The 19302-nt window shown below is 40.3% G+C and overlaps 1 protein-coding gene across 1 annotated transcript in view; it reads right to left on the reverse strand.

Annotated features, from left to right (window-relative positions):
- Positions 1-19302, reverse strand: part of LOC126100797 (scavenger receptor class B member 1-like) — a 224877-nt gene that overhangs the window by 23919 nt on the left and 181656 nt on the right. The window contains exons 4-6 of the mRNA XM_049911421.1: positions 18463-18607; positions 6658-6858; positions 4009-4236 (exon numbers count right to left, since the gene is read on the reverse strand). Of these exons, the coding sequence (XP_049767378.1) occupies positions 4009-4236; positions 6658-6858; positions 18463-18607 (574 nt within the window). The remainder of the gene's footprint in view (positions 1-4008; positions 4237-6657; positions 6859-18462; positions 18608-19302) is intronic.

Below are 19302 nucleotides of genomic sequence, written 5' to 3' on the forward strand. Positions count from 1 at the left end.
TCTGTGACCTAACATCTCCATTGTACAAGGAATATCAATCTATCTTTTTCATAATATGTCAGTATTGAAAAAGATTTTTAGTGTTTAGCAATTGAAATTTTAATTAGAATAAAAGGTATATAATGGTTAATGTTTACAATTCACCTAGCAGTAGTTCTAAGATAGTTTTGGGAAAAAATGGATAGCATGCTAAATGCAGTTAGCAGTTGCAGCAGTAACTACAAAATAAGAATATATTGTGATTTTAAAATTGGTCATATTAAGGTACCAAAATTGAAAGAAGATCTTTGCTCAACATAAATCTCATATAATATGCCTTACAGAGTCAATAACCATAATAGAATTACTAGAAACATAACTACTGTTATAGATTATCCCATCACTCAGATTCAGGCAGATAGCTATACAACAATGGCTGAAAATTCCCTGACTTCTGATATCTAGTCATCTCAGAAGAAAAAAAAAGTGAAGCCTAAGAAATCCTATATTAAATACCAACAATGAATGACAATGTAAGTACCTTCAATCCACAATCTGGCTAACAAGACTTCACAAGTGACAAAGGCAGTGTAAACAGTTCTAGCTTCTTCACAACTAGATATTGTGAATGTACTGAGGAGGCATTCCCATCAAAAATAGATGCGTAATAAGTAAGAAAAGATGAAAAAAATGAATTACAAAGGGTATCACTGTTTTGAACAACAGTAAACATAAAACTAACTGCTTGTCTAGAATTGTACTATAAGGAATATAAAAAACCACACCAAAATCAAATTGCACATTGAAAATACATATTGAAAAGTTCATCATAAACTCAGACAACAAGGCAAAAACAGTATAGATGAACATGAATTCAGGAATGGAACAAGGGATACACAAAAGTGGTAGCCCCAAGGAAATCATGTGAGCAATTCTTCATGAACAAACTTGAAAACTATTGCCAAAGCATCTAATGACTACTTTAATAAATGTATGCATAAATCTAACAAAGAATATGTCACCTCTTACAACAACTGCTATACCACTAAATGTTTTACTAGAGAAAAAGTCCACTAAGAAATTCCATATATTTGTTTCCTGTAAGTGGTAAAGAAGTCATGATAATCATAAATTAGTTGAAAGACATGATCCAAGACATCAATGGTATCTCAAATAAGACTATCAAACTGTCACCCAATTTTATTTTTAAAACCCTGAGCAACATGATTAATAAAGACATCACAGGAGGACTGTACTCAGAGTTCATAAACAGTTAGGGTGTTACCACTGTACAAAGAAGGTGGTTGTATGGCACCTGAAAACTACAGTTAGGATTATATATAAAAAATCTTTGAACATTTTCTGTGAAATAGATTAATAAACATCCTTATATCATGGAATATCCCCCCCCCCCCCGCCCCCCTTTTACTTTTTAAAAAGAATCTACTACTTCAGTGGCCCAAAGATTTGTTGATTATACACTACAAACACTGCACAAGGAAGAATTAACAAATGGTGTATTCTGCAACCCTTCACAAAAGCTTTTTATTTAGTTAATCATATGATTCTTCTTGAAGACATAAAATTCTGTGAGAGCAAGACACTGCTTTCAGTCTGATAAAATCATACTTAATGAACACTATCAGAAGTAGAAATATTACACGAGGAGGGTAATAAATATTACTCAAAGATGGGGAACATCCTAAACAGTGTGCTCCAGGGAAATGTTAGAGGGCAACTACTTTCCTTAGAATATATTAGGAATGTTCCTGATGAAATACAACAAAAATCCATCATATTTTCAGATGATACCTATGTTTTTATTGAGGGGATGGATCTGGAAGAGCTACACATTGAGCTAAAAGAGTTTTAGTTAGGCAAGATAACTGCTTTAGAAACTGAAAACTGATGCTAAATTACACAAATTCAGATAAGAGCAACAAGGATGGTGTACAAACATAATTATGATGAAAGAAATGTCTCACATTTAGCTGCATCGGAGCACTGAGTGAACTCAATGGTGCAGATGAAAATTTGTGACAGGCAGAGGGTCGAATGTGCATTTCCCGCTTTATGCAAGTAATTGCCTCAGCCACTTCAGCTGTCCAAGTTCATCCCCTGCCTGACCCATATCTTCATATGCCGCCAGCTAGAGAGAAATGACCCCTGTCAATTAACCCACATGCTTGCTGCCTAGCTATATTCCCACAAGGATTTAGGTATTATTGTGCATCCACACTGAAATATCATAACTCTGTGTGAAATATATAAATGTTATACAGGAATGGTGTCTATGTTCTTTGACTTTTATGTTCAAAAGAACAGAAATCATCCATATATAAAACTTAATTATGTATATAGACAGTTCATTCATCCCAGGAATTGAGAATTTCAATGATTTTTGCTTGTTATCGATATCTATACTGCAAAATATCAAACTGTGTGACATAAATGGCTATATCTTTTGACTGTATTGACATAGAAACTTAAATATTTTACATTACCATGGAAACGTAGACTATAGGATGTGGCACAAATTCCTACCCATTCCTGAGAAAGAGTGTTTTTACAGTAGGACAGACAACAGACAACAAAGTGATCCTATAATGGGTTTTGTTTTTACCAATTTACCTTAAAAAAGCAGCATCATAAGCCTTAAAAGCAGTTAACTAACACAGAAGAAGTAGAGCTAAAAATCAATAAACTTGAGCAAGTATCTTTGTAACATTTTTGGGTCACCACCTTTATGATAAATTAACATAGACAGAGCAAATCAAAAGTGCAAGTGGTAAATTAAATTCAGTCTGCTATGCATTATGGAAGTCAGCTGACATAGTTGGTATTGAACTCTTTAAAATATTTTACTGTATACGCTTTGAATCCATTTCATTATAAGGAACAGAACTGTGGAGAAGCACAGTAAATATAAAAAATATCCAGGTCTTCATTTAATGATACAACATGTATCAATTGCAATACATCAAATGGCTGAATAAATAAATAAAAATAAATAATATATTCTTCATATCTCTCCATTGCATCATAGCTTGAGCGACAATTCCTCTGCATGCTCCCATCCAGAGCTGAATGCTTACATCTCTTTACTGAGATACAATACTACTTCAGTTTACCTAGTTTACTGAAATCTTTCTACATGCTTTCACTGCCCTTTGTGATTTGGTTATTTTTGCTGAAACTACCTCATGGGCAAAGATACCAGTTCCAATGTGAACATCCTCAAAGAAGTCAAGTCTGTTCATTGCCATTAACTCCAACATATTTCCATGATGAGTAGGCTTCTGTACTATCTGTTCTAGTCAGTTTTCAGAGACAGCATTTAATGTTATTCTGCAGGGTGTCTTGTCTTACCTGCCACTTACAAAACGAATTCATAGGAGGAAAAAATTATTATTCTGAAAAAGAAAAATTCGTCAAATGTTTTGTAAAATGTTTTACTTTTATACAAAATATTTCACAAAACCTTTGAATGACATTTTTAAATTTTTTTATTTTCAAGTTTTGTTAAGAAAGCCTGGTTTTATTGAAACCTCATTCAGGAATATGTGGGATATGATACCTCATTGGACTAAAACCGAGGTGGTTACTAGGCAGATGAGGGTGTCAGAACTTCAAAGGTTTTCTCGTGATTTATGGGAATAAATTTCTCATATTACAACAATTTTTTCTCCTAATATTATAATGGAGGGAGCTATAGACTCTAACTGAGAGAAATATATTAGAAATAATAAGTAGATTATTGAAAGTTATTAGCAACAATCAGGGCTGAAGGACAGGGGTTGAGTAAAACACATGAAACTATTTTATTTTTCAAAGCACTGACACCTTGAAAAGAGTTAAACACAAAGAAGGGAGAATAATGGTACATTTTCAGGAAATTTCAAATGTCTGCTCCATCACTTAGTAAGGTGTTCTTTTTTACTCCGATTCAGTGAAAAATACAATTTTTAGCTACGTATTTAGCAGTAACCAGAAAACAAATAAAATCATAAATACAGAGTTATGACTCACCATGGGCATTGCACGACACACAGACTTGCGATACATGAGCAATGTGTCATTGGGATTGATGAGTGATGGAAATTTGGAAGCGTCACTGGCACCCACAACACTGCTGCAGTGATCTCCATGCCAATGTGGCAGGTGCTGCGAGCCACGGTATGTGTCAATTAAGCCTGCCTTCCCCAGATGTTTTGACCCTGTGAAGATTGTTGCTGTGTCACCTGAGAAGTCGTACATCTGTAAACAGAGTGGTATGTTACACCAGAACTCTCTTCTCAGGCAGCATTTTCACTATTCATTCATTCACACATTCTGTTCTGTAATTGTCATAACATAGAGCCTTCAAGGATTTGAAATTTGTTTCTTGAAACTATACTACAAATTTTGGCTACATTTAATCTACTCATGCTGATGATAATGAGTCTTACTTCTAGACTACTCTGTGCATGATTATATATGTTTATTAGGACACAAAAAAGCTACTTCAAAAAAGGCCATATTACTCCTCTTAAAACACTACAGTGACACAAGCATTTATGTCATTTTCCACAGAACACTCTCACCTGCCTACATATTGGCAAACTCAAGAATTCTTTAATACAAACAATAGCATTATATATGTAAAACAAGTCCAAATATTCTTATAAATTGTAGCAGTGATTAATAGTGTTGGTGTGACTCAGACAGCCTCTGCTGTGTCAACTTCCCCTTCCTGTGGTGGAGCCTATTACCACAAATGAGGCTCTGACAGCTGAGTACACAAAGGGAATTGTAGGAAATAACATTCCCTCCCCATGTGTAACACCTTGATTGGGAGGCTCAAAGGTGGCAGCCCACCATGGCAATCAGCTGTTGCAGGCTAGCAACCTGTAAATGCTTGAAATCAATATGTCTATATCTTGTGCAGTTGAAAATGGTATGTGGAAAGAACACTTGTCAGGAGACCTCCATATCAACTCTTAATTTCTGTATTTTTCTCATCGTGATCATTTTATGAGACATATATGAGAGGAAATAGTATGTTGCCCAGCTCTTCCCAGAATGTAATGTCGTGGACTTTCGTAGTAAGCCTCTACCTGATGCACAATGCTTCTCTTGTAGCATCTGCCATTGGAGTTTGTTGCACATTTCTGTAACACTCTCACACTGATTACGTGATCTTGTGATGAAATGCATCACTCTTTGTTGGGTCTTCTCTAACTTTTCTATTAATCCTACCTGGTATGGATCATACCAGTATGTTGAGCAATATTCAAGAATCAGTCTAACATTTGTTTAGCTAGCCACTTTATCCTGCACAAGTTACATTTCCTTAAAATTTTTCCTATGAATATCGGTCTGGCATCTACTTTTTCAGCAATTTGTTTTATGTAGGGATTCCGCTCGAGGTTGATTTGGATGTTTACTCTTAGATACTTTTGGTAGAGACTGTTTCCAACAGTCTTTTCATCACTGGTGTAGTTTTACAGCAGTGGATTTATTCTCCTACATATGTTACATTTATTCAATGTATGAATACATGATCTTGCACCATTTTTAGTCATTAGAGAAACCTTTGCAGACACCAAACTGAGCTGTAATTACAACTTTAGTTTCAGAGAAGTGGTTCACTACTCTGTTGTAAGTTAACTTGTCAAACTTTTGAGGAACTGGAATCCATTTACATAATCACCCACTTGAACTTAAGGTGCATACACAAAGAAAGCAAGTTAATCTGCATAGGAGAGGCCATTGTGAGGCAGCTTGAACTGCTGTAAGAAATATGTCTGTGTTATCTAATGGAGCAGCACAGAGTGGTAGCTGGATGTCAGCACAGGCAGCAGCAGAAACACACCAGCCTATGAGCCAGAATGTACGACACATTGTTTGCCAGCATCTTGATATAATGGGTCATATTTAGTGCATTTACTTCCACTCAGGCACGCTAATGATAATAAAATATTTGTAACATCCCTTGAATTTCATAAACATACATGCAGTAAGGAAATACTTCTGCAGTTGTGCAATATCTTTGTCACCTATATATTATAGTACACTACCAGAATGAGTGCTTCTTCTAGCCATTCCAAGCAGAAGTCTATTGTTTTGTATATATTACCCCCTGTCACCAGACCACCTCTTGTAAGTTTTTCAGTTCAGACGATATCATTAGGTATAGTCTTACTGATCTTTGATTTCATTCTGGTGGCTTTTTGACCTCAACTGTTCTCCCTGTGGTAATTCAGAGTTAAAATTTCTGTGAAAGTTTCTATGTTCAGCAATTTTTGAGAAACTTGCATACTTTCAGGTTGCTATCATGCCTTTCACAAAGGGTTTCTCTCTTTATGGTCACTTGTCATAATCTTCATCACCTGTAGCTTTTTTCCCCAGTGACTCTTCCACTTCTTTCAGATTTTCATTCTGCTTTTTCCCAATGCACTTATTATTATTATTTTAGCAATTGTTATTCTTGCTGTATTACATATTTTCAGGTACTCATCATTCTTCCCTGTCTATAGCCTGATATTATCAGCCTAATATCTCAGATATTACAAAACAATGCCAAACACACCAAAAATTAAACACAAGAAAATTTGACTCTCTCTCTCTCTCTCTCTCTCTCTCTCTCTCTCTCTCTCTCTCTCTGTGTCTGTCTGTCTGTCTGTGTCAGTAACTTACCCGGTCGACAAGGCCAACTTTTTCAAAGTAGATCCAAGAAGGCATCAATGTATTGCCAAGCGTAGTCAGTGTGCTCTCGTAGCCAAACATGAACTCACGTGCCGTCATCCGCACCAGAGGCTGTGATTTGGTATTTCCAATCACAAGATTCAGCCCCATTTTCATGAAGAATGAAGAGTCTTTCATTACGTGTGTAATACTCTGTGTGAAAAAAGGCAGTGTAGTGAGAGGCATATCATTCTGACAGGCTGAATACAGCTACTAAGGTACACTCATTAACATGTATGGATAATTTGCCTTTTAAATTTTGCACAGATTTGTTGGGCAGCTGATTGCAACTTATGGAACAGTACTTTGGAAAATGTGGCACACTGTTACACTTAGTAAGAGATACTGAGAAATAGGTTGAAAGTTTACTATGCATGGTGTAACAATCAATCACATTATGACAGTAGAAATCCAAGATTATAGCTTTAAATAATCAGGGATGTTGTTATACAGCAGTAGTATTATTAACACTTATAATAATTTATTATGTAATCCAATTAGCATGAAGTTTGTGTGTTCACTATTTAGACACATCCAATTATTGTTAGTTTAATATTGAATGATAACTTACTATTTAAATCCTTGTAGAATTTTCTTTCACAGTTTTACTAGGAGTAACTAAAATATTTATGATTCTGGTGGACAATGTATACAGCAGATACAAGGTATGCTGAAATTACACCAACAAACTATTAACCTCAGGGTCTTCTTGGAGAATCTGTCACTTGAAATTAACAAAATAACAAAAAAAAAAAAATAATAATTCTAGTGACTACTTGTAAACTAATACACACTACAATAACTCAAAAATTATCCACACTTCAGTTAATTGATATCAAAAACAAGCAAGGTTCAAAGTATATTTCTCTCATTGGAAACAGCATGCCCATATGCAGGCAGTCATCTTAACACACAATTACTCAGGCAGTGAGCTGTAGGTATTACTATCGTCAGTGCAGACAATAGAGGGGAAATGATGGAAATATTAATCAACAATCATTACTACAAAAGACAGGAGCAGTCAACAGTTTTCAATATAAATTCAATGTGAGGTAACACAGCAAGTTATTTGTACTGACTTGCACAATACAACTTGCATACAGAGGAAAAATAGCACAAGAAATATGATGCATGTTACATGAAGGTGTGATTCAACATGCAATTTATGTATACGAAAATCCACAAGGACAGATCTATAAGTCCTTTGTTAGATTCCAGACAGACCAACACAATCATGCTGCCATAGATGGACAAGCCGGAGAAACTAGAAGAACTATTTCAGAGATTTTATAGGGTGAAAGTCTTCTAGTTGATTGATCTCAGATTAAGCTTCTAGCAGATAGGAGGACATCCATTTTGCCACAAATACACAGCTTTACTATCAATTCTGATGACTCCCCTTCAGCCAAAACAAATATTTGGTTATGTTTATTCATGGGCTTAATGGCATCCTGTCATATGGATGACCTGTTAATTGCAAAAGAAACTTGGAAGGATCAAACAGAACACTAATTTTTGCATGGCTACTGATTTAGTCAAGATGGGAATCAGAGTCACCATATTCCAGGACATTGAGGAATATATATATATATATATATATATATATATATATATATATAGAGAGAGAGAGAGAGAGAGAGAGAGAGTGAAGAAGACAACAGCATGTGGTACTGTGTGCTATCAAAGCATGACAAGAACTACCCAGTGACTGAGATCAAGGCTTTACTGTGGTTTGGGGCTTTAAGAAGTCCAGCTATTTATTCTTTGGACACAAAACCAGAAGTGAAAAACAAACAAACACACACACACACACACACACACACACACACACACACACACACACACACACACGATGCATTCTCATGCTCATTAGTGAGCCAGATGGAAGAGTCAGAGAGGACATTGGAGATTCTCGTTTTATTCCATCTGAGAAAATGTCCTCTGAGAACTTCATCACTATTTCAATGCAGAATATAGCACTCGTAGGGCTAAAGGAGAAATGGTGAAATAGAGGAGAAGTCAATATCAGACTATTTTATTTAGTTAGGAAGAGAATCCATTTTTGCTGGAAGAGGTGACTGACTCACTGTCGGCCCTTTGAATACCAGAAGAAATAATAAAGTAATATGGTATACACACCTCAGCTATGTGCATTTTGGGATGAAGAAATGATTTATGAAATTGTAAAACTTATTCCACTTTAATAACATGAAACTTAGGATAAGAAATATCTCTCCACTAGCAAAGCATGTCACAAGGCAAAACGAAGTACACAGACAATTTAAGTGCTGCTCTATCCTATTGCACCCAATAAGTTGCATCAGTCACAGCAGAAGACTTAATGGGACCAAATCTTGTGACATAGTGTGGCTTTTGGTCCATACTAGTAGTTGAACTCACATCTAAATTGGTCATACTCACACCATTAAGTAGGGCTACTGCACTCACTGTATCAAAGACAATGTACACTGACTTCTTGGTACAAATAGGGTGTGTAGTTAAGATAATCTCAGGTAATGGACTTCAGTTTAAATGGGAGTGATGAAAAACAATTACGAGGAGGCACAGGACACAGTTGATGTATATCTCAGTGTACCATCCAAGTTCAAATCCCGCAGACACATATGAGAGAATTAGAAAATTTGTACAGAATCTACTGTCACAATTAGCACAAGATATGGGTTGTACTGTTAAAAGAATTCCATGACATCTCAACAAGATGCCATGCAGCTCAACTCTGTTACCACAATTGACTCATCTCAAGAGGAAGACACCATCCAAAAAAATACAAGTTGATAACCATCAAGGATGGGGGTACAACATTGCAAGATAATTAATCAGTAACTGTATAGAATTTTCAAGGCAGGAAGAAAGGAAAAGGAAGGAGTGGGCAAGAACATGAGAATATTAGTTACACCAACATCTGTATCTATGTACATACACTGAAAGCGACTGTACGGTGTGTGGTGGAGGGTACCCTGTACCACAACTGGTTGTTTCCTTTCCTGTTGCACTCACAGATAGAATGAGGGAAAAACGACTGTCTATACACGTGCACATGAGCCCTAATTTCTTGAATCTTATCTTTGTGGTCCTTACAAAAAATGTATGTTGGCAGCAGCAGTATCATTCTACAATCAGCTTCAATTGCTGTTTCTGTAAACTTTCTTGGTAGTGTTCTTTGAAATGAATGTCGTCTTCCTTCCAGGGATTCCCACTTGAGCTCCTGAAGCATATCAGTAACACTTGCATGCTGATGGAACCCACCTGTAACAAATCTAACTACTCACCTCCGAATTGCTTCGCTGTTTTGTTTCAATTGAACCTTCTGTGGATCCCAAACACTCTAGCAGTACTCAAGAATAGGTCACACTAGCATCCTATATGTGGTCTCTTTTACGGATGAACCACACTTTCCTAAAATTCTCCCAATAAACCGAAGTTGATCATTTGTCTTCCCTACTACAATCCTTACACGCTCATTCTATTTCATATCACTTCACAACATTATGCTCAGATATGTAAATGCTGTGACTGCATCAAGCAGGATTATATCTGAATGTTACCGGTTTCTTTTTCCTACTCATCCACATTAATTTACATTTTTCCTCATTAAGAGCCAGCCGCCATTCACCACACCAACTAGAAATTTTGCCTAGGTCATTTTATATCAACCTACAGTCACTTATCTTCAATACTTTCCTGTATACCACAGCATCATCAGCAAACAACAGTAGAGTGCTGCAACCCTGTCTGCCAGATCATTTATGTATGTAGAAAATAGCAACGGTCTTATCACACTTCTGTGGGGCACTCCTGGTATTACCCTGGGTCAAATGAAATCTCAGCATCAAGGAGAACATACTGGGTTTTATTACTTAAGAAGTCTTTGAGCCAGTCACATATCTGGGAGCCTGTTCCATATGCACATACCTTTGTTAAAAATCTGCAGTGGGCTACTGCATCATAGCCTTTTCAGAAATCTAGAAATTTGAAATCATCCTGCTGCCCTTCATCTCAAGTTTGCAGTTTGCATGAGAGAAAAGAGCAAGCTGTGTTTTACATGAATGATGTTTTTTTAAAGCTGTGCTGATTTGTGGACTTGAGCTTTTTGCTCTCTACAAAATTTATAATATTCAAACTCAGCATGTGTTCTATAATTCTGCAGCAAACTGATTTTAAGGACCAGAAGGGCAAAACGTTCTTGTGAAGTTACTGAGAAAACATAGTTTTACAGAGTGTTTGTGATAGGATGTAGTCTTCTGTGGGAGATCTCTGTCCACAGGAGATCAGAGCTCCAGATACCGCTAATGGAGGAAATGGTTGGGTTGGAATGTATTAAAAACAGAAACTGGGTGACGATAGTTGTGCTCAGCAGGGGAACAATTGTTTGAAGCAAAGATCTTTTTAAGCTAATTAATCATTATATATATTTCCTTACCTGATTGAGTCACAGGATTAAGTAGGTTTACTATACATGCTCATTAACAAAGCCTGTTATCTATGAGCCATTAATTTAGGAAATATACTAACCATTCATTAACTTTATATAAACCCATAAGTCCTCATGACAGCATCATATGATATAAAAATGGATTGTTCAGCCATCAGCAGCACTTGAAGCAATTTGTTAAAACTTTTATGGCGTGCCTACCATTATTCCACATTGTAAAATTTATATAAATCTTGTTTCAAATGTTGTTGTTGTTGTGGTCTTCAGTCCTGAGACTGGTTTGATGCAGCTCTCCATGCTACTCAATCCTGTGCAAGCTTCTTCATCTCCCAGTACGTACTGCAGCCTACATCCTTCTGAATCTGCTTAGCGTATTCATCTCTTGGTCTCCCTCTACGATTTTTACCCTCCACGCTGCCCTCCAATACTAAATTTGTTATCCCTTGATGCCTCAGAACATGTCCTACCAACTGGTCCCTTCTTGTCAAGTTGTGCCACGAACTCCTCTTCTCCCCAATTCTATTCAATACCTCCTTATTAGTTATGTGATCTACCCATCTAATCTTCAGCATTCTTCTGTAACACCACATTTTGAAAGCTTCTATTCTCTTCTTCTATAAACTATTTATCGTCCATGTTTCACTTCCATACATGGCTACACTCCATACAAATACTTTCAGAAATGACTTCCTGACACTTAAATCTATACTCGATGTTAACAAATTTCTCATCTTCAGAAACGCTTTCTTTGCCATTGCCAGTCTACATTTTATATCCTCTCTACTTCGACCATCATCAGTTATTTTGCTCCCCAAATAGCAAAACTCCTTCACTACTTTGTGTCTCATTTCCTAATCTAATTCCCTCAGCGTCACCCGACTTAATTCGACTACATTCCATTATCCTCGTTTTTCTTTTGTTGATGTTCATCTTATATCCTCGTTTCAAGACACTGTCCATTCCGTTCAACTGCTCTTCCAAGTCCTTTACTGTCTCTGACAGAATTACGTCATCGGCGAACGTCAAAGTTTTTATTTCTTCTCCATGGATTTTAGTACCTACTCCGAATTTTTCTTTTGTTTCCTTTACTGCTTGTTCAATATACAGATTGAATAACATGGGGGATAGGTTACAACCCTGTCTCACTCCCTTCCCAACCACTGCTTCCCTTTCATGTCCCTCGACTCTTATAACTGCCAGCTGGTTTCTGTACAAATTGTAAATAGCCTTTCGCTCCCTGTATTTTACCCCTGCCACCTTTAGAGTTTGAAAGAGAGTATTCCAGTCAACACTGTCAAAAGCTTTCTCTAAGTCTACAAATGCTAGAAACTTAGGTTTGCCTTTTCTTAATCTAGCTTCTAAAATAAGTCGTAGGGTCAGTATTGCCTCACCTGTTCAAATATTTCTACGGAATCCAAACTGTGCTCATGGACCTTCCAACTGACGATGATACACAGTAATAGCATCGGGATTGAATACAATAGCCACCATGCCGACATGTGTCCACCGGAGCACTGCTTTAAACGGTCTGTGAGTGGAACCTTTCCTATGAATCCAGTAGTAGTTTCCGATCGATCACTGCTGGTTTACTCTAACACTCTGACATTCACATTGACGATAAAACACTGAAATTGCATCGGGATTGAATACAACAGCAACCATACCATCTTCAATCTAGGGGAGTACTGCTTCAAACGGACTGTGACTGGAATATTTCCTGGTAATCCAGTAGTAGATGCTCAGTGCCATTTTTGAACCAGATTGTGATGACCCAGAGGCTCGGCGCGAGCAATTAGGATACAGCACGAGGAGTCTGGTGTTTGAGAAGTGCTATGGCGAGTGTCTTCAACACGTGGCGAAACGGAGTTGAAACTACACTCCTGGAAATTGAAATAAGAACACCGTGAATTCATTGTCCCAGGAAGGGGAAACTTTATTGACACATTCCTGGGGTCAGATACATCACATGATCACACTGACAGAACCACAGGCACATAGACACAGGCAACAGAGCATGCACAATGTCGGCACTAGTACAGTGTATATCCACCTTTCGCAGCAATGCAGGCTGCTATTCTCCCATGGAGACGATCGTAGAGATGCTGGATGTAGTCCTGTGGAACGGCTTGCCATGCCATTTCCACCTGGCGCCTCAGTTGGACCAGCGTTCGTGCTGGACGTGCAGACCGCGTGAGACGACGCTTCATCCAGTCCCAAACATGCTCAATGGGGGACAGATCCGGAGATCTTGCTGGCCAGGGTAGTTGACTTACACCTTCTAGAGCACGTTGGGTGGCACGGGATACATGCGGACGTGCATTGTCCTGTTGGAACAGCAAGTTCCCTTGCCGGTCTAGGAATGGTAGAACGATGGGTTCGATGACGGTTTGGATGTACAGTGCACTATTCAGTGTCCCCTCGACGATCACCAGTGGTGTACGGCCAGTGTAGGAGATCGCTCCCCACACCATGATGCCGGGTGTTGGCCCTGTGTGCCTCGGTCGTATGCAGTCCTGATTGTGGCGCTCACCTGCACGGCGCCAAACACGCATACGACCATCATTGGCACCAAGGCAGAAGCGACTCTCATCGCTGAAGACGACACGTCTCCATTCGTCCCTCCATTCACGCCTGTCGCGACACCACTGGAGGCGGGCTGCACGATGTTGGGGCGTGAGCGGAAGACGGCCTAACGGTGTGCGGGACCGTAGCCCAGCTTCATGGAGACGGTTGCGAATGGTCCTCGCCGATACCCCAGGAGCAACAGTGTTCCTAATTTGCTGGGAAGTGGCGGTGCGGTCCCCTACGGCACTGCGTAGGATCCTACGGTCTTGGCGTGCATCCGTGCGTCGCTGCGGTCCGGTCCCAGGTCGACGGGCACGTGCACCTTCCGCCGACCACTGGCGACAACATCGATGTACTGTGGAGACCTCACGCCCCACGTGTTGAGCAATTCGGCGGTAATTCCACCCGGCCTCCCGCATGCCCACTATACACCCTCGCTCAAAGTCCGTCAACTGCACATACGGTTCACGTCCACGCTGTCGCGGCATGCTACCAGTGTTAAAGACTGCGATGGAGCTCCGTATGCCACGGCAAACTGGCTGACACTGACGGCGGCGGTGCACAAATGCTGCGCAGCTAGCGCCATTCGACGGCCAACACCGCGGTTCCTGGTGTGTCCGCTGTGCCGTGCGTGTGATCATTGCTTGTACAGCCCTCTCGCAGTGTCTGGAGCAAGTATGTATTGACACACCGGTGTCAATGTGTTCTTTTTTCCATTTCCAGGAGTGTATATCCAGACGTCGTGATGTTGCATGCGATACCTGATTACAGATGTGTGAGGTGTAGGCTCGGCAGACTGGTAAAACAGGACAGGCGGTGAACTGTGACGCAACTAACATCATCAGACTTTAAAGCTGGGCAGAGTACAGGTGTGTCCGAACACGCAGTGCACCGAACACTCCTAATGACTGGCCTCCGCAGCCGATGACTTATGCATGTGTCAGTGTTAACACCACGACATCGGCAACTACGACTGACAATCGGCGCTAGACGTTGGCGCAGTGGCAGAGTGTTGCATGGTCTGATGAATCCCGATACCTTCTTCATCGTGCCGATGAGAGGGCTCGAATCTGTCGTCTTCCAGCGTAACAGGTCCTTGACACCTGTAGTGTGGGACGGAGAAAAGCCGGCGAAGGCTCAATTATGCTCTCGGGAGCATTCACGTGGGCTTCTATGGGATCAATGGATCTCGTGCAAGGCTCCATGCCGGCCAAGGAGTATCGTACAAAAAATGTTCAAATGTGTGTGAAATCTTATGGGACTTAACTGCTTAGGTCATCAGTCCCTAAGCTTACACACTACTTAAACTAAATTATCCTAAGGACAAACAAACACACCCATGCCCGAGGGAGGACTCTAATCTCCGCCGGGACCAGCCGCCCAGTCCATGACTGTAGCGCCCTAGACCGCTCGGCTAACCCCGCACGGCGAGTATCGTACATTCGTTGCAGACTACGTATACCTCTTTATGATGATCATGATTCCCGATAGCAGTGGCATTTTTCAGTAAGATAATGCGCCATGTCACAAGGCTAGGACTATGATGGGGTGGTTCGAGGAACACAGTGGCGAATTCCAATTGATGTGATGGCCCCCTAATCGCCATATCGGAAACCGATCAAACACATCTGGGATGAGGTTGAACGTGGCTCATCGCCTCCCCTCCCAGAATTTACAGGAATTAAGTGACTTGTAGATGAAGATGAAATGGGAGATATGATACTCTGTGAAGACTTTGACAGAGCACTGAAAGACCTGAGTCGAAACAAGGCCCCGGGAGTAGACAACACTCAATTAGAACTACTGTCGGCCTTGGGAGAGCCAATCCTGGTGAGCAAGATGTATGAGACAGGCGAAATACCCTCAGGCTTCAAGAAGAATATAATAATTCCAATCCCAAAGAAAGAAGGTGTTGACAGATGTGAAAATTACCGAACTATCAGTTTAATAAGTCACAGCTGCAAAAGACTAACACGAATTCTTTACAGACTAGTGGAAAAACTGGTAGTAGCCGACCTTGGGGAAGATCAGTTTGGATTCCGTAGAAATATTGGAACACGCGATGCAATACTGACGTTACGACTTATCTTAGAAGAAAGATTAAGAAAAGGCAAACCTACGTTTCTAGCATTTGTAGACTTAGAGAAAGCTTTTGACAATATTGATTGGAATACTCTCTTTCAAATGCTGAAGGTGGCAGGGGTAAAATACAGGGAGCGAAAGGCTATTTACAATTTGTACAGAAACCAGCTGGCAGTTATAAGAGTCGAGGGGCATGAACGGGCAGCAGTGGTTGGGAAGGGAGTGAAACAGGGTTGTAGCCTGCCCCGATGTTATTCAATCTGTATATTGAGCAAGCAGTAAAGGAAACGAAAGAAAAGTTCGGAGTAGGTATTAAAGTCCATGGAGAAGAAATAAAAAACTTTGAGGTTCGCCGATGACATTGTAATTCTGTCAGAGACAGCAAATGACTTGGAAAAGCAGTTGAACGGAATAAATAGTGGCTTGAAAGGAGGATATAAGATGAACATCAACAAAAGCAAAACGAGGATAATGGAATGTAGTCGAATTAAGTCGGGTGACGCTGAGGGAATTAGATTAGGAAATGAGACACAAAGTAGTGAAGGAGTTTTGCTATTTGGGGAGCAAAATAACTGATGATGGTCGAAGTAGAGAGGATATAAAATGTAGACTGGCAATGGCAAGGAAAGCGTTTCTGAAGAAGAGAAATTTGTTAACATCGAGTATAGATTTAAGTGTCAGGAAGTCGTTTCTGAAAGTATTTGTATGGAGTGTAGCCATGTATGGAAGTGAAACATGGACGATAAATAGTGTATAGAAGAAGAGAATAGAAGCTTTCGAAATGTGGTGTTACAGAAGAATGCTGAAGATTAGATGGGTAGATCACATAAATAATGAGGAAGTATTGAATAGGATTGGGGAGAAGTTTGTGGCACAACTTGACTAGAAGAAGGGATCGGTTGGTAGGGAATGTTGTGAGGCATCAAGGGATAACAAATTTAGTATTGGAGGGCAGCGTGGAGGGTAAAAATCGATGAGGGAGACCAAGATATGAATACATTAAATTCAGAAGGATGTAGGTTGCATAGGTACTGGGAGATGATGAAGCTTGCACAGGATAGAGTAGCATGGAGAGCTGCATCAAACCAGTCTCAGGACTGAAGGCCACAACAAAACCAGTGACTTGTGTGTGTAGATGTGATGCCAACTCCCTCCAGTGACCTACCAAAGCCTCACTGCTTCCATAACATGCTGCTGTTATCCGTGGCAAATGTGGACACACTGGCCATCAGTTAGATGGTGATAAAGCTCCAGCTGATCAGCGGCTGCTCCCTAATGGGTATGTAAATGCGATTTTTGTGAAAAATGCGCGCCGCCTTATTTCGAATCACATATCGCACACAAAAGATCGCAAACGTAAATTCCTAGTTACCGATCTTTTATAAAGGATTGTCAACAAAGATTGTTTGAATAAAAAGAATACAAATTAATTTTCTTTTTGTATTTCATATATTCAGTGAAATGATTGTAGAAAGGCGCCAATATTTAAAGTTTACCACAGCCAGGAAGCGCACCCAGACTGCCAACTCTCACAGAGCCGAGCTGCCTGTTGAAGAATCGACTTTACTTTTCGGTAATTAGAGTGGTCGGAAAAGTTCACAGTCGATTTTATCAATAGTTTTTGAGAGTTGTATCTAACGGTTTTGTGTTATTGATGCCTGAGTTCCGAACTTGACGTACCACAATTAGAATAATCCGATTGCCGCGTGGTCTCGTTGTGAGGTGAAGAGAATTTTTTTTTTTTTTTTAATTTATTTATTGATTTATTTAACCTGGCAAGATTAGGGCCATCAGGCCCTCTCTTACATCTAACCAGGCATTCTACTTATTTAACATTCATATGTTTTAGTAGGCATGTTAAACCATATCTAGTACCAAAAGTGAAATAAACAATTACAAAGGCACACCTGGAAAAATACATACATATAGAGTTTATATTCGTAGATCATAGGTACTGTTATAATTAGACATTATTGAAGAGACAGATTTAGGATAGGAGTGCTAGCGGCGGGGAGTATGAGGGAGACTGATGGTGAAGGGAGGAGAAGAATAGAGAGACATGATGAAACATAATTAAGGAAATATAAAGGAAAAGAAGATTGCGTGGCTAATAGAGATAGATGAAGAGGAAGGCATCTCAGGAGCAAGATAGGAGACGCTAGCTTTGACAGATGAGAGGTTTGGCCTTGTACATTAATTTTGTGGAGAACTTTATGAGGATGATAGGAAATGCTTCAACTTCTTCTTAAAAGCAGCAGGAGACTAAATTTTGCGCAAGGTAAGGGGCAGTTTGTTCCAGAGGCGGACAGCGGCAACTGAGAAGGAGTTTGCAAAAGTTTTTGTTTTGTGAGTGGGCACAGTTAGGATACCAAATAAGAGAGACCTCGTGTTTCGATGATGATGGCATGACAGGAAGCAAGGTACTGAGGTGCTTGCGCACACAGAGTGTGGTAGTTACGCCATCTGTCCGGCCGCAGCCACCCTAGCTCGCAGTATGAAGCACTAACATGATCATATCGGCGAATGTTGCTGGTGTAACGCACACAGGCATTCGTGATTAGTTCTAGCCGTCTTTTGTTTTCACTACTCATTGGCACAGGAGAGGATTTGGCATCAATGCAGACACTAGATGGATAGGGGAGTCGCTGGCGACTCACCATGAGGGCGATGTGGGGCAGCACGAGCAGGTCGTCCTCGCGGCGCACCGGGTTGTGGTCGGGCGCCCACAGCAGCGGGTGTCGCGGCGATGTGCTCAGCGTGCCGTTCTCGTTGAACGTGATGTTCGCGTGCTCCAGCAGCTCCCTGCCGACACAGCGCCGCGTCATTGCCCTGTCGCGCACCCCGTGGAAGGTCTACCAAGTTGTCTACATTACTAGTTTTACACCACGAGAACCGTCAGCTAACGGAGGAGGGTCCCAGAAAGACTGAAAAACTGCTATATTTTGGGAACCTTTCACTTTTTTCTTTATAACTTTCTACGATAAAATAAAGTACTCTCGTAGAACTTAAGGGGGGTAGGACGTCAAACGGGACGACTTGGAGCAGGAGAGACACCACAGGACAATTTAATTTTTTTTTCTTTATCGTTATTTTGAAACCTGTGTACAGGCAGGCCAGCAGCAGCATACTACGCCGCTCTTGGGCCGCAGAGAAACACAAAAGATACAAATGAAGTCATGCAGAGAAAAAAATACGGTGGACATATAAACGGAGACAAACACTTCTTAAAATACATGGAGCCACTCACGGGCGTAGAGTCCAAGATAAAATTTGTTCAGACACTTCGACACATACATAGACGAAAATTGTCACACGTGAACGTAGGTGCACAAAACGAATGACACTGAACCACTTAAGCACAAAACGACGGCACACACAGAACACGAGGCTTTGATCTCCGGCGCGCGAATGTTCACTAACCGTGTACGAGGCCGGCGACCTGCCAAGAGCGGCGGGGGGGGGGGGGGGGGGGGGGAGAGGGAGAAGGGAGAGCAGAT

This window comes from Schistocerca cancellata, chromosome 9, assembly GCF_023864275.1.
Source record: "Schistocerca cancellata isolate TAMUIC-IGC-003103 chromosome 9, iqSchCanc2.1, whole genome shotgun sequence".
Taxonomy (NCBI): Eukaryota; Metazoa; Arthropoda; class Insecta; order Orthoptera; family Acrididae; genus Schistocerca; species Schistocerca cancellata.